Source organism: Populus alba, chromosome 5 (assembly GCF_005239225.2).
Source record: "Populus alba chromosome 5, ASM523922v2, whole genome shotgun sequence".
Lineage (NCBI taxonomy): Eukaryota > Viridiplantae > Streptophyta > Magnoliopsida > Malpighiales > Salicaceae > Populus > Populus alba.
This window is the reverse complement of record NC_133288.1, coordinates 12,927,146-12,943,856: the sequence shown is the minus strand read 5'-3', so window position 1 is coordinate 12,943,856 and position 16,711 is coordinate 12,927,146. Positions and strand designations below refer to the sequence as shown.

Sequence of the window (16,711 nt, the reverse complement as noted above, 5' to 3'; positions counted from 1 at the left end):
AGAAGTAACGGCTTGTGTGATAAGGAAACGTTGAGGTCACGAAGAAGATGAGTTATCCAAAAAACTTTAGAAGTTGTGTGAGCCAAGGTGCAATACTCAGATTCACAACTAAAATGAGAAACAATAGGTTGTTTCCTAGCACTCTACGAGATGAGATTGTCACCTAAAAATATTGCGTAACCAGAGGTGGATCGACATGTGTTAGGGCAACCAGCCCAATTAATATTAGAGTAGGCAGTGAAAATAGTGGGTGAAGAAGGAAAGAAGAAGAGACCATGATGAAGAGTGCCTTTGACATACCGAAGGATACATTTGAGGGCTTGAAAGTGAGGCACTGTGGGAGATTGCATATACTGACTTACAAAATTGACAACATAAGTAAGATTAGGACGAGTGATAGTTAAATATTGCAAAGCACCCACCATGGAACAAAACAACATGGGATCAGTGAAGGCATCACCATCGTTGGATAATTGTTGTAAGACAACCATGAGAGTCATCGTTAGTTTACAATCAAGTAGCTGAGCATGGGCAAGGATACCATGGGCTCTCCTGCTGATGAAATAAATAAAATTCATTAGTTTCTTCGTGGCCTAGGCTCTGAGTTTGCAAACTTCTCAACCATCCAGCTATCCTTTTCTCCTCTGCCTACCTTTTAAGATCTTGTCTCCAAGGCTGAAAGTTCTGAAATATTTGAAAAGTCATTTGAAATACCTGCTTTCTCATTTGCTGCCTTTGTTGTCACTAAAGGCAACTTCCTTCCAACATGAAATGAAGGTTTTCGTAAGTTTTATGGTAGGGGAGGAGGATCCTTCATTCCTGAATATGGCAAGGGTTGTGGTAATTCTTATTCACCCTGCTGTCAGATATGCCACAACATTTGCACACTGTCCTGATCGCTATGCAAAGGTTGCTACCCTTGCCAACATTATTAAATCCTTCTCTCACTATTTTTTACTCGACATAACAATTGATTGGTATACTAATATTGAAGCTGTTGCACATATGATGTCAGACTCCTCTCAACTGGACAAGGTTCAATCTTATAATGGTAAGGATTGTGTAATAGTAGGTAACGAAGCCTATTTGCCGATTACTCATATTGGTACTCTTTCCCCTTCTCCAAACATTAAACTTTTGGATGTTTTAGTTATTCCCCAACTCAAAAAAATATGTTATCTATTAGCAAATTGACTTCTGATTATCCCTTATCTATTAATTTCATTGATACATCGTTTCTCATATAGAATCACAATACAAGAAAGGTGGTGGCAACCGATCATCGTAAAAATGGTCTTTATGTGCTAGAACATAGTCAATTTACATTTGTTTTTTCTCTTAAAAATAATTCTCTACATGTCTCTTATGATATCTTGCATGCACGTCTAGGTCATGTTTCACATTATGTTATTTTCTTATTAAATAAAAAAGGTTTTCTTTTTATTACTTCTTTACTACCCTCTCCTTACTTGTGTGTTGCTTGTCAAACTGCTAAAAGTTAAACTACATTTTAATGCTAATGCTCAACGTGCTTCCCATGTCTTGAACCTTATTCACTGTGATATATAAGGCCCTTCTCTTGTTATGTCTTTATCTAATTTTTGTTATTACATTGTATTTGTCAATGATCACTCGTGTTTCATATGGTTTTATCCCATGACATTAAAATCTCAAGCCTTTATGATTTTTAAGCAATTTCAAACTCTTGTTGAGGTTCAATTCTCATGCAAAATTAAAAATTTTCAAAGAGATGAGGGAGATGAATTTATGAGCAATCACTCTTAATCCCATCTTCTTGCTTCCAGCATTTATCACCAAATGTCATGTCCCTACACTCCTTAGAATGGTCAAGCTGAATGTTGAATACATGTTGGATTATAAATCCCTACAATTGTTAGAAGACGATTGCCTAAGATTGAATGATAGTAAATTACCACCCATCAGAAATGTGATTTGCTTCAGAAATGACTTGAAAAATCCCATCTCATATATGAAAAGCATCTACGAAGATGGATTTTTGAAGAAATATAGGAGGATAGGGAAATCACAAAGGTGTTCATGCATAATTCTGCTATTAAAAGCCTTGATGCATTTTTAGGACCCCAAGTATCGATGCTTCACTTTTAGGAATATAGACATGTGTCCTAATCCAATCATCTTGAACTTTATTTCACATCATCATATCTCAAGAAACAACTTCCCCATTCAATAAATGAATACAAGACATTATTGTATAATTTCATAACAAACATTAGAAGTTAGATTCATACATTCCAAATCTTATTATACGGAAACACACACATAAAATTATAAAAGTCTAATAACAAGGTCTTATCATAAGTGATACAACAAAATAGTTCTTACATTATTTACATGCTAATTTTTCCTAACAAAAGGATTAATATATCAAAATTACATCTATATATATTGACAAAATTAAATCCTAGACATCTACTCATTCTGATCATAGTTGTAAAGTACCTTAAATTAATTTAACATTAAGTATAAATTGGAAACATGAAATTAACATATAAACAATAAGGCAACTCTTAAGATATTTTATAAACTCGACTTGTCTTTCAATTATCTTTATAATCTTATTGAATAATCGTTTCCAAGGTACATGATATTTATTTTCTAGATGTTTTTCAATTATTGTCATTAGCGATTACTAGTGTAATTCTTCATTAATAGTTAATTAATTTCACTGCTTATTTATTAGGTATTAACTTCATCATTTGTTAACTTGTTTTACTACTCATCAGTGGACACTATTTCCATTATAGAATAACTAGTTCCATAACCCATCACCAGGCACAAGCTCTATTTCATGATAGTTTGCTTCACTATTTATTATTGGGCATTAGTTATATTATTAGATAATGATGCAAACCCTAGTGGAATTTGAATGGAATTCACGAATCCAAGATCTATCTGACCTAAGATTTATCATAATGGAAGACATGCTCCAAGGTAATAAAACTATACACCAACCCAATCACAACACCTACACCTGGAGACGAGCAAAAATAGTATAAATTCACAACAAAGATTGGTCAATTCTTTAAAGAGTTAAAAGTTCAATCAAGAATTAAGATTGACAACCAAAAGTCGGTAAAAAGCATAATATTATTAGCCAAAAGAAAGTGTTCTAAAAGTTATCCTCAAAAGTATTTATACCCCAAGCCAAAACCCTAGTTTCCCTAATGGGTCACATATAAACTCAATTTAATAATAACCAATCCAAGCTAAAACTAGCCCAAACTAATTAAAATAAATAAAATAAACAAGTCTGAAAACCAAACAAGTATTTCCTCATAAAATAAAGAAATTTTAATAGCCCAACTAATTTAATAAGACAAGTTTGGTTATTTTCGCATTCTGTTTGGCAGCAACAAAACCCAACTTTAAATAGATGGTTCTCCCTCATTTTAAGGAATTAAAAGGTATGCCATATACCGTTTAAAAGGTATGGAAGTCTAGTTTTTAGCCCAACTAGAATCACCTCAAAATTCGACTAGTTGCTCCATTTATGATATATATAAAAAAAAAAAAAAGGTAGCAAAAGGTCAAGGTGTCCGAATCTAGTCTTCTTCTCTCAATCCTTGTGTAATGGTCTTGGTTCTACAAACAAGACCATCTTAAACATGAATAAGATTAATCATGGCTTGCTCCTTATCATTTAGTATCCTTTTAAAATTCACCTTAGCCCATGTATCTTGAATAAGTCCATTAAAAGCCTCTCTGAACCTTTTAGCTCTAAGCCTTATAACTGGACCAACTAGAACCTCTAATAGATCATTTGGTGCTTGGATCACATCATCTACTTTCTCTTCAAAAAGATTCGACCTCGAATCATTACCTACATCATACAAAGAAAGATCAATGACATTGAATGTAACACTAACACCATACTCACTTGGCAGATCCACTTTATAAGCATTATCATTAATCTTTTTTATGATTTGAAAAATACCACCTCCTTGAGGCATCAACTTTGATCTCCTTTGTTCAGGAACCTTTCTTTCCTCATACGCTCATCAAACTCCTTATTAAAAATCAAAATATCATCAAAATAGACAATTACAAACTTACCAATGAAAGCATGCAAAACATGATTCATCAATCTCATAAAAGTACTAGGTGCATTAGTAAGTCCAAAAGGTATAACCAACCACTCATACAAACCATATTTAGTTTTAAAAGCAGTTTTCCATTCATCCCCTTCACTCATCCTAATTTGATGATAACCACTTTTTAAATCAATCTTCGAAAACATTTTAGAACCATGTAATTCATCCAACATATCATCTAATCTAGGAATAAGATGTCGATACTTTATAGTGATGTTATTGATAGCTTTGTAATCGACACACATTCGCTAAGTCTTGTCTTTCTTTGGGACAAGAAGCACGAGAACTGCATAAGGATTCAGGCTCTCACGAATGTATCCTTTTGACATCAACTCCTCCACTTGCCGTTGGAGTTCCTTAGACTCTTTAAGATTACTTCTATATGCTGACCTATTTGGTATAGATGCTCCCGAAATAAAGTTGATTTGATGTTCAATTCCCCTAATTGACAGTAAGCCATTAGGAATCTCTTCTGGAAAGAAATCTTCAAATTCCTGTAAAATAACTTTAACAATATTAGAAACATAAGAATCCAAATTATCAGAGTTAAAGTATGCCTCCTTATACACAAGTAAAATCATAGGCAATTCAGAAAGATAAGCATGTTTAAGATCACTAGATTTTGTAAAGAAATTTAGGTTTTTCCCTATTTTTTCTAAACTCTTCTTTTTTCACCCTTTTCTTTCTTCTCTCAACTCACATTCTTAGCCTCCCTTTTTTTTTTTTGGTCGTGACCCTTCTCTAATTTCCTATGGGTTGAAACTTTGTCCCCTTTTGTTTTCAACTTTTAACTCATTTTATTTTCACTCTTCCTCACATTCTTACCATGTTGTTCGGCTTGTTCTTCCACTTTGGCCGAATCTGAGTGCTCCTTTTCATAGCTTTTCTTCAACTAAATTTGATCTTCATACATTTGCTTTGGTGTTAATAGGGAAAATGTATAAATTCTACTATTTTTCTCCAATGAATACTTGTTCTTAAACTCATTATGCTTAGCTTTTCTATCAAATTGCCAAGGCCTCCCTAGTAACAGATGAATAACATGCATATGCACAACATCACATAACATTTCATCCTTATACTTGCCTACTGAAAACGCAATCATCACCTGTCTATTCACCCTAACAACACCATATTCATTCAACCATTGAAACTGATAAGGCCTTTTACACTTTATGGTATTCAATCCCAACTTTCTAACCAAAGTAACACTAGCAACATTAATACAACTACCACTATCAATTATCATACTACATACCTTATCGTTGATTAGGCATTTAGTATGGAAGATGTTCTCCCTTTATTGCTCCATATTATCCTCCTTAGTTTGAACATTGAGCGACTTTCTATTCACCAAAACTTTATCACCAACAACATACACTAACTCACTAGCATCTTAAGTGGTGGCATCTCATCACAATCAGACTCCTCATTAGTGGACACAATCTCTCCATCATCCTTTAAAATCATAACTCGATAGTTTGCACACTTTGATGCATAGTGTCTCAATCCCTGACACTTGAAACACTTTATATTACGATTACACTTCGGTTGGACTTTTCCCTTAAGTTTTTATTTATCATTGGTCGAAACTTGCTTCTTCATGGAGGTAGATTCAACAACTTTAGAAGTCACCAAGGGCTTCGATAGCGCACTACCCTCTCTCTTATAATTCATCTTCCAACCCGAAGAAGACCCTGAATAAACTCTAGATCATGTACTACCTTTTCTTTTTAACTGTCTTTCAACCTTAATGGACAAATGCACTAACTCTTCCAATTCAACATAAGATTGCAACTGCACAACATTAACTATGTCTCTATTCAAGCCATTAAAAAACCTAGACATAGTAAATTCTTCATCTTCATTAACATTAGCACTAATCACAATCCACCTTCTAAGTCTTTTTAATACTCTTTCACACTCTTATTACCCCTATGTAATCATTTGTAAATGATTAAACAACTCCCTATAATACTGTTTAGGAACATACCTCTTCTTCATTATTGTTTTCAACTCTTCCCAAGTGCTAACTAGTTTTTCTCTATTCCTTCTTCTTTCTACCACCAATATCTCCCACCAAACCATGGCATAATCAATAAACTCCATTACAACTAACTTAACCTTCTTTTCTTCGGAGTACCTATAGATGTCAAAAATCATCTCTACCCTTTTTTCCCAATCTAAGTAAGCTTCCGGATCAAATTTTCCCTTAAAGGCTAGGATTTTTTACTTAATACTACCCAAATTTCGATCTATATCACCCAAATCATCAAATCCCCTCTACACTCAAAATCCTTATGCGGCCAAATATGTCCCCTCCTTAGCCGTTTCTCATACCTCTCTCCCCTATGTGTACGGAACCAACCACCACGATTAAGATCATCATCGGCTTAATCCATAGAGTTTCCAGCAACACTCTCCTCCTTCCTAGCTTTTCTACTCTTTTTACCATGTCCCCCATCAGACCCAGTCTCTAATTTTTCAATCCTAGTCATCAACTCACCAAACATAAACTCCATCTATTGTTGTATTCTCGAAAGCCCATCTTTTGGGATTTCTACTAGAAAGTAATTTTCTTCTAATAATATTAACGAGTAATAAATATTGATTACACATCATTAATATTGATGGAAAAATGATAAGTTCTTATAAGACTTTTATAAGGATGTTGAGAGATGAGTATCCTTGATCTTAACATTTTATGTGAAGATTCATAAGAATAAATAAATGAAGTCTTGTGGCCTAATATGGAGCCTATTAAGATTGTTAGTTCCATATCCATTTGGGCTTGACATGATGTCAATTTTAAAGATGTTGAGTTTGACAGCTCGCTATATTCAAGTGTATTTGAGCTCAATACATACCTGAGCCTAACGATATTGGATTTGATAGCTTGCCAGACTAAAGTGTACATGAGCTCAACATGTAATTGAGTCCAATAGTAATAGATTTGACAGCACGTCAAACCCACACCATGCGTTGAGCTCAAGAATCTTGAGTTATCATTTTTATATATTTTTTTACTCTTTTAAATGTGAACTTTGACAACAAAAAATAATAATTTATCCATCGAATATATATATATAACTCTTAGCCTTGCTAGAATAATATAGCCATAACAAATCCAGATTCGTCGCACGGACTCGTTACTTCTAAAAAAGTATACTAACGATATACCCGTAAAATTAAGTTAAATTTAGGTCCAAACATGACAAGTAATTGCTACACTTGGCAATTTATAGACTGAGTTATTGTGCGAATTGACCTTTTGCTATCCTTTCCATAAGACAACGCAACGAACCATATTCCAAGATCAGCCAGCATCATAATTCACGAAAGTACACAGTTATGCTATTACAAAGCGGAAATATAAATCAATTATCGAAAATTTAACAAACATGGCCCAAGATTATCTTGGAACCAAGACTAATAATTTATGACGGTTCCAGACTTTAACTTGAATAGGAGCCAGGACTAATAATTTATGTTTGTTCAAAACCTACCACACTGTATAAAGGCAATTCTTTTTTCTTTTTTTCTTACAGGAGTTAAGACCAGCATTTATGAGTCATCACATGCACCATTAATACCCCTACCAATTTAATTATTAACCAGGGAGGGAATTTCTCACCTTCCAAAAACCCTAATGGCAATGACAACGGTATTCAAATCGTTTTGAAAACTGTGTTCCCTCTTCGCAAGAGAGAGCCGGAGCGATCCAAAAGAAATCCAGTCCCAACAATGAGCAGCTGGAAGGAGTTGAGAGTTGCAGACACCATATATGAAGAAGAATGTGAACATTCTTCTTCCTCCCCTTCTCTCTCTCTATCTGATCTTTCTTCTCCTCCAACACCCCTCCACTCTAGAGTAGAGTCATGGTATGATATTTTTTTATTCAATGTTATTATTATTTTGTATCAGTTAAAAGAACATCAATATATATTTTACCCGTGTATGAAAGTACTTCTTTTTGTTGTTAAAAATAAATATAATAGGTCACTGGCAACGGGGCAAAAAACGGATGTCTTGATCTATGTCATGGGAACTTGTTTCCATCTGCACAAGGTCAGTTGATTCATTTGGTTTATTGTTTGATCTAGTAATATTACCTAACGGTGCATTATTAGTGTTCATATTTTGAGCTGGATTTACCAATATATTTTACTTTATTTTTCCAATGAATTATTTAGTGCTCACGAAAACTAAAACCAGAAATTGAAGTTAGTGAGAAAGACTAGGAAGATAATTCAAGTAATTTCAACTGGAAATTAAATAATGAGCATGAGTGTTTGTTGCGAGGTGTTGCAAGAAGACAAGATTGGATCCTATGCCACCATGATTAGAATGGTCTGTCTGTAGCTAAAACTGAGATGCAATTTGGCCAATGAGGTATGGGATCGATAATGTTCAAAACATATTCAATGTGATTCTATCGCATGGGAGTGGGAAACGGTTAAAAGAAAACTACCCTAAATTTTGCTAAGAGAATACCACCCCTTCCGAAGAGAGGCTCTAGGTTCAAAGCCCTTGGATTTACAAATCCCTCGATCGATCTTGAACCACGAATGTGTCTGTTACTGTAATTTTAAGGTAGATTTTTTAAATAATAAACAAGACAATAGTAAGTAGATACTATGGTTGTGTAATGATCAGATACATTTCTTCCATGCAAATTAAGTTTTCCCACAAAATTTCAATTGCCCCATTAATTAATGAATCCATGGAGGGTAAGACGGAAGTTTGCCCTCTAGGAAAACCAGTTGTTGCTTATTTTATTTTAAAGATGGTGGCTTATTGTGCGATTGAAGCAACTTTATCTTGGATCTCTTCATTTTTGTCCAAAAATCATGAATAGTAGCAATTAATGAAAAGCCATGGTGCCGTGCAGTAGTAAACATTTATCGAAATCTTTTTCATAGGATCCGCTGACATCAAGGAGCTCTTATTTAAGACGTCAACTGGCGGGACTCTCCGAAATAACTCTGACATTGAACATAACGCCCGAAACATTTGCTCTAGCAGCAGACTTCTGTTACGGCACCCACGTTGTTATAACGCCGTTCAACGTTGTCCCCTTACGAATAGCAGCTGGGTTACTTGGCATGACGGAGACGAACGGGAAACATGAACAGAACTTGAATCAGATAACGGAAACGTATTTCCTTCGGGCCATCACCGTTGAGAGGGAGTTAGTGAGGGTTATTTTCTGTTCCTGTTTGCGTTTGCTTCCGGAGGCTGAAACGACAGCGCTTTTGCTCAGTAGGTGCGTTGACGCGTTAAATTCGACGGGAGAGAGCGATGAAATGCTGGATGATTGTGTTGACGACGTTATAAACCTGGCCACCGACGATTTTCAAATAGTCGGTGAGTGTATGCAGTGTAGGTTTGAGAGCCATGACGCGCTGTATAGGATTGTGGACCTTTACATTCAGGTACTTTCGCTGTTCACATTTAATTGGTTTTCAAATGCCTTCTCTTTTGTCTTTTATTTAGTAAAAGGTCAAACCTCAAAATAAAAGCAATCTTTCTTGAGAAAGCAATATTCGAACTTCCGTTTTATATTCACGAATTCGTGGGTGGTCGCCATCTTCAGGAACTTGAATCTGGCTCCTGATCTTGGTTCGTTCATGTTTTACAGCTTGTACAGCTCCTGAAGGGTTAATTTATTTTCCTCCTCCCCCTCTCCTGCTTGGTAATTAGGAGGTAAATTTATTTTTGTCGTGACTTCTTTTTGTTTTTTCACCACAGGAACATAGTAGCACGATAACAGAAGAGCAGAAGATTAAAATCTGCAATTTCATAGACTGTGATAAGCTCTCAACTCAATGTCTCATACATGCAGTGCAAAACCCTAGACTGCCTTTAAGATTCATTGTACGAGCCATGATGGTCGAGCAGCTAAACACTCGCCGGACAGTCTTGACAACCCCCACCACAACTAATCACCATTATACACGCAGTCATCAAACTAGAGGCTCCATGACTCTGGGCTCAATCCTCCGACGAGATGCAGCAGAACGAGAAGCAGCTCAACTCAAGGTAGAAATGGACTCTACAAACTCACGAATTGAGAGCTTGGAAAAAGAGCTATCTCGCATGAAAAAGCTTTTGCGAAAGTCTGAAAAGAAAAGAATTTTAATGGAGAAGAAGTCTCTACAGAAGTCAGAGGTGGAGACAAGTGCGGTGATGAAGGAAAAGGGTTCGCATAAATCTGAGAAGCTTTTGCTTGAATCTGAAGAGGAAATTAGAAGAGTTCTGGAGTCAAGCTTGCATAAAATTTCGCACAGGTCTGTAATGGAAGAAAGAAGTTTGGCAAAGTCGTCATCAAGGTCTGCGAGTTTCCACCATGAATTGAGGGACGCTAATAAGATAGAAAAGGGTGAAAGAGGATCTGCTTCTTTTTCCGGGTTTCGGCTGCATTTTGGGAGAGAAAAAATGGAAGCGTCTTCACGTTCAAAGCTTACAGGTAATGAATGTCCACGAACTTCCAAGAATAATATAAATGGCAGGGGATTGATTGACAGATTCAAACGCACATTATGGGTGTCCAAATCTGATTCCAAGTGCAACTCTCGGAGTAAATATACAAATACAAATGATGGCAATGGAGAAAAAGACGTTGGCGTGACCAAACACGAAGCTCCATTTCACAAGAGGACTCGTTCTACGGGGTAGCTCTTTGTTTTCTTGGTTTTCTCCCCTCCTAAGTTCTTGAATTCTTGTCTAATCCATTTAATTCCTAACATAAATGTATATAGGCTTCCATTTAAGATCAAGATTTGTAATATTACTGGATATAAAAGTAGTTTTCTTCTTCTTCATGTCTTTCTCCCCCCTCTAAATTATAGATAACTTTGAATGGATTGATCCTATCATATTTCTTGGACATGATCTATTTATCTTTGATATATTATGACCCTTAACATTTAAATCAATAAATAGGATTTGATTGCATAACTTTCTTTGATTAAATCTTTAATCAAAATAGAAACCAAAATTTAGTTTTGTAATAATCCTTCTCTTTCCTTTAGAAGACTAACACTATATATTTCAAAAATAATTAAAAATAAAATAAAAATCCTAAACATGAATCGTACTGATATTCAAAATAAACATCTTAAACAAAGGACATGTGATTATTAATTATGCAATAAAAGATTGACATATGGCTTACTAACAAGATGATTAGTGCCACCATTAATATTCAACACGTCAGGCACAGCTGATATTGGCAAACTTCAACACTATCATTTTGCTAAAACAAAACTAAGTTAATTTTTTATTTGCTGAAAAACTAAGTTGACTTGAGAGATTTATGGTCAAGCATTCTAGAAGATCCTTGTAATTCTTCCATTGCAAGAAGTTTTTTTAATTAGTCATTGTAAAAAATAATTATAAGTATTATTAATTTTAAATTATTATTTTCTTATTTGAAATTGATTCTACTGGCAATCCTAATTATGAATTTATTAGTTATAAATTGACTTGTATGTCGATTACTTTTTCTTTCTCGAATAACAAGGTCTTAGAGTTAGAATTTCAAGAGATTCTTTCTTCATTCTAATTACTTAACCTTATCATTTCACAATTTCAATTTTTCAAATTTTCTCTGTAATTTATCTTTCTTATAAAATTATTTTTGTAACTTTATGTTTCTACTAGAATTTTACATTCACGGAACATGCTCACAAACAATTATTATTCATCAAAAAAACTTTTTTCAAAGATTTATGTTATGTCGGTTATTTACTCGGTAATGTAATCACCAATAGATTTATAGACAGAAAAGGCATGCCAAACAAAAAAAATTACCTATTTTATTTTGTCGGTATTTCCATATATGAACATGACATTTCACTAACAAACAAAATTTGTTTCTAATTTCATTGGTGATTTTTATAATATTACTGATGATTTAATTATATATGTCGGTGATTAAAATGTGGCAAAGACATTTCTAGTAATTCAATTTCAACTCTCTAGAATATATCGATGGACTTAATATGTCAGTAAGATCGTTAGTAATTTTAATAAAATATATTTTTTATATAAAAAATCTAAAAAATGAGTAGAAAATAATTAAAAGAAGTTAAATTAAAATAGAAATAAACTAGTTATTACAAATTTAAAATTTTATCAATTCAATTGCAATTCATCAAAATAGAGGGGTTGGAAAGTAGAGGAGGCAGGTATTTGTCAGGATGGTGAGGCCAATAAGATGGAGCACTTGTACCACCCATGTGTGATTTAGCTCCATATACAATTGCCAGAGTTCGACCATCTCATCACTAAGTCTTTATGTCTTAGTAGCAAAATGGATCATTCGAGCTTCAACTTGTTGGTTTAAGATCGGCGCCTTGAACTCCAGAGTTTGAGTGCTCAAAATCAATTACAAGCATCCAACGATTGAAACACTTTGGGTCATTAACAAGTCCTCGATCGTAGTGTTTGAGATAATGTAAACCCGATTTCAATTGGGTCCACTAGAAGATCTTGCCTCCAACCACAATTTCAAATCGAGTTTTTGATGGGTTGAAGGATTTTTCATGTATCTCTCCTATAATAAGGAGTTATATGTTTCCTAAAAAAAAAATTAGCATATTAAAAAAAACTAAAAACTAAATTGTTAAAATCCAACATCCCATAAAGTACAGAGCTCGGCTATCCATGAGCTATTGCACCCTTTTTCGATGGTCATTATTTTACACTTGTGTTTCTATAAAAAGCTCTATTGATCTTGGTACGCATCCAAGAATCATAGCTTGCAAAAGAAAACTGTTGTTAGTTAAACATATTTGTATAAAAGAACAATTATAATAAATAGATGTAATAAAAAAAATCTTATGATTCACTTTGCATGCAAAATGAACAAAATCGATTCATTGATGTGTATGATAATAGAACCGTAAATCTCCATGTTTTGGTTTTCCACATTGGATTGCGACTATCACATAAAACACTCAGACATTACTTGCTAAATATATTTTGCCCATACAACCCCAAGAAATACAGAGGTCTAAAATTCTTACAAACCACCACATCTTTCCAACCTAGAAGCTCTCTTTCTTTAACATATTTTTTTGGCTTTTTTTTAGTCCCGTACCAAAAATTATGCAACCTATATGTTAAAAATGAATTATGGTTTAATAAATAAAAAGTAAAATTGTAACATTTGGATAAATATTTATTTTGATTTCTATTTTACATAGTTGCAGTATGATTCTCGCAAACCCTTACAGTAACAACGTTGTCAACCTTACCCTTGTAAAAGTTTTCTTCGCAGTTCAAATTTGTAAGAGAATTAGTTTATTAATATCAATAAACTAACCGAAATAAAATAATTAAAATTTTTTTAATTTAATACTAACCCTAAATTTTTTAAACCATGCATCAATTATAAGTTTCCATTCAAGATTTTTGGAAACCTGACTCATTTGAAAAAAACAACACTTCCATCAATGATTTCATCGTTTATGCAGCTTCAACATTTATAAACATGAATTGCATTCATTAATTGAAATTATTTTTTCAAAAAATTATTAATTGTTCTTTATCTCTTAGTAGTGCATAAAAGGAAATGAAAGTCCTTAGAAAATGAATAAATAAATTTAATTAATTGAAGAAGAAGCCATTAGTGAGGCATGAAATTATTAACTTAACTGTAATGGTAAACATAAGTAGAAAGAGAAAGAGAGAGAGAAAGTTGAAGTGTATAAAGATGAGAGTAGAGCATAATATGAGAAACATAAAGAATTAGGGACTAAATTAAAAAGACATGAATAAGTGAGGGACAAAAAAGAAAAGAGAAAATCTATCAGCCCTAGGAAGAAAAGGGGGCTAATAGCAGAAATCAAAAGAAAAAAGAGGGGGGGACGGAGCCACTTTCTTCTCTTTATCACTTTTCACTCAAAGATCTTGTAGAGAGAAACACATGCAAATTAATTCTTGAGAGTGTTAGGGGGAGTTTGAGTGAGGATTTAGCACTAAAAATGAAACAAATTGAAGGGAGAATAAGGGTTAAAAATGGCAGCAATAGAAGGAAAATGAGGGGAGACCAAAAGGTTTAAGGGAGCAGAAGTTTTGAGAAGCAAAAACATAGTTAGGAACAAAACTAACACCCTTTTAGATTAGTTTCTAGCACTTTTGGGTAAGTTTTATACTAAGATTAAGTTCTTAAATTACATTCATAAATGTATTGAATTTTTTTTTAAAAGGCAATAAAAAATTTAATTATGATACATGTGCAATCCAAAACATCTCGAATAGATACATCTATTTATACTGAATTGGGCTTTCAATGATAAATATATGGGTGGATGTACCAAAGGGTTACTAATATTTTAATTATTAAAAACCCTAACTAGTCTCAGAGTCTCAATAAGAGGATTGGTGTGTATAGGGAGGATATATCACTCCTAATACATCTCATTTAAGGTAAGCTGCATTGTTTGTTTATTTATTAAAAAATACCTTATTAAACTAAGATATTGTTGTATTTTCTAACTATTGATCTTTCTAAAATTTTAAAAAAATCATCATTAATAAGAAAGTTCTTATTTTATCAGGTTAAAGTCTAACTATTTTAGAGTCAAAATATATCTTTGTATTTTTTTTTTTAATATCAAGAATACATCTTATATATAAGTTTATAATACTTGATATTAAGACAAGCAAAATAAAATTTTTGGTATTTTTAAAAATGTAAGTCAAAGTTCTCATGGCTTTAATAAATTGGTTATTAAATCCAAAAATACATGTACAAATAAAAAGACTATTTTTATGATTTTTTATTATTATGCTAAAATATGTGAACATAATTTATTTTTGAGAGATTTGACTACATGCAATTTAAAGTAAAATTGTATTTTTAAAAGAAAGATTTTTGTTCTTTTAATGGAAGGAAACTGATTTATTTAATACTAAAAAATACCTCATGTATAAATCACAATTTCAAATGTTAAATAATAGAGGGTAAAAAATTTATTAAAAAACAAGACTACAAATTTTTCTTGGAATGCATTCTCCAAAAAAAACTAAGACAAAAAAAAAAAGCATCTTTCTTTGATAAATTCTGCCTATCAAAACCAATCTTAAATATTAAAAACTCAGTCGAGGATTAGGCTTCCTAACTTGGCCCAAAGCTAATCCAAGCTTGAATTAAAACAAAAGAGACAGCCCAAAGACTTAAAGCCTTTTAAGTTAAATGGTTTTGTCTGGAGCCCAGTACATAAACACTAACTCAAGAAACATCTCATCCCTAAAAAAGATTAAAAAAAAAAAAACCGGGTACTGCCATAACAAAATCCAGAATTCTTCAAGTGTTTCGTAAACCGAAAGCAACTTGGTTTCATTCTTCCTTCCAAATTAAAACCATTAATTCATAACTTTATTTGATTACACAATTTCACATGCACATGCTGACAGTGCAGAAACATCAGGAACACGTTTAACGATAAAGCTGAAGTTGTATGGCTTGAACCAAACTGTAGAGCTGAACAAAAAAAAAAAAAAAAAAAAAAGATGTTTCTATTGCTGTGGTCGTTCTCCAAGCCAGCACAAGCTCTGCTTGGATAACGTCACCTTCATTTTGCAGTGGAATGGTCCCCTAGTCTTCTTGGATTTCAACACTTCCAGACCTTACGAACTCTGCTTCACAAACTCTGCTGCACCGGTTTTGGGAAGCAGTAACGCTGCTGGTGTTGCAGAAGGAAGAGTTAAAGGCGTTGGTGTAGATCTTGGAGCTGTAAGCCTGAGATGCTGCTGCTCAGAGGAGATGCTGAGCTGAAGAATTGCTGTTCTCGGCTTGGAACAGGGCTGTTGTTGTCAGCTAACAACTCAAGCTGCAACTCTGTCCAGCGTTGATGTTGCTCTGCTGCTGGAAGGCCATCAACGCAGAGAAGCTGTATGCTGGTGTTATGATGCCACGGTGGCAGGGCTTGGAAGGTAAAGCTGTTTCCCGTTGCTGAATGTTGAGCTGGAGTAAAAGAACAGTCTGCTATTTGCTGGACTGAGAGGATGAAGATCTTGCAGCTGCTACTGGACTGAGAAGAGAGGCTGGAACTTGTATCACCGTGGCTGTTGTGGAAGGAGATATATCACCGGGGTTGCTATGGGGGTTGTGCTGATTTGAGGGCTATTTCTAGGTTTGTTTCAGGCTGGAAAGATTAAGGAGTAAGGCTGCTGCAGTCTTGGCTAAGAGATAGAGTTCATAGCAATTTTCATCTCCCTCCTCCCGCTACTTGAGTTAGGGTTTTGTGAGATTTTGACGAGAGAAATGAGATGGTAGGTCACATGGTCTTATGAGATCTCGACCCGTAATGTTAAGAAATAAATCTCAAAGATAAAAGTTTATCCTGCTCTGCAATTGACAAGAGAGGACACAAGGTTGTTTCTACAAGCAAAGTAGTGCTGGGTAGTGTTTTTGTGAGAGAACCTACAAGTATGTTTAATGAAATAAGAGTTTGAATTTTAGCTTAGAATGAAGGAAAACTACTAGGGTGTAAGTTAGCATAAGATTTGTATAGTATGGTGAAGAGGTTGGGGGAAAATTAGAATCACTGAGCATCCTTTTCTTT

The 16,711-nt window shown here is 33.9% G+C and overlaps 1 protein-coding gene across 1 annotated transcript; it reads left to right on the top strand.

The window, feature by feature from the left end:
- The first annotated feature begins 7,743 nt into the window (after positions 1-7,743).
- Positions 7,744-11,038, top strand: LOC118030121 (BTB/POZ domain-containing protein At3g49900). Its single transcript, XM_035034120.2, has 4 exons — positions 7,744-8,014; positions 8,132-8,201; positions 9,056-9,568; positions 9,885-11,038. The coding sequence occupies exons 1-4, from the start codon at positions 7,878-7,880 to the stop codon at positions 10,809-10,811; spliced, it is 1,647 nt and encodes a 548-aa protein (XP_034890011.1). The 5' UTR covers positions 7,744-7,877; the 3' UTR covers positions 10,812-11,038.
- The last annotated feature ends 5,673 nt before the right edge of the window (positions 11,039-16,711 follow it).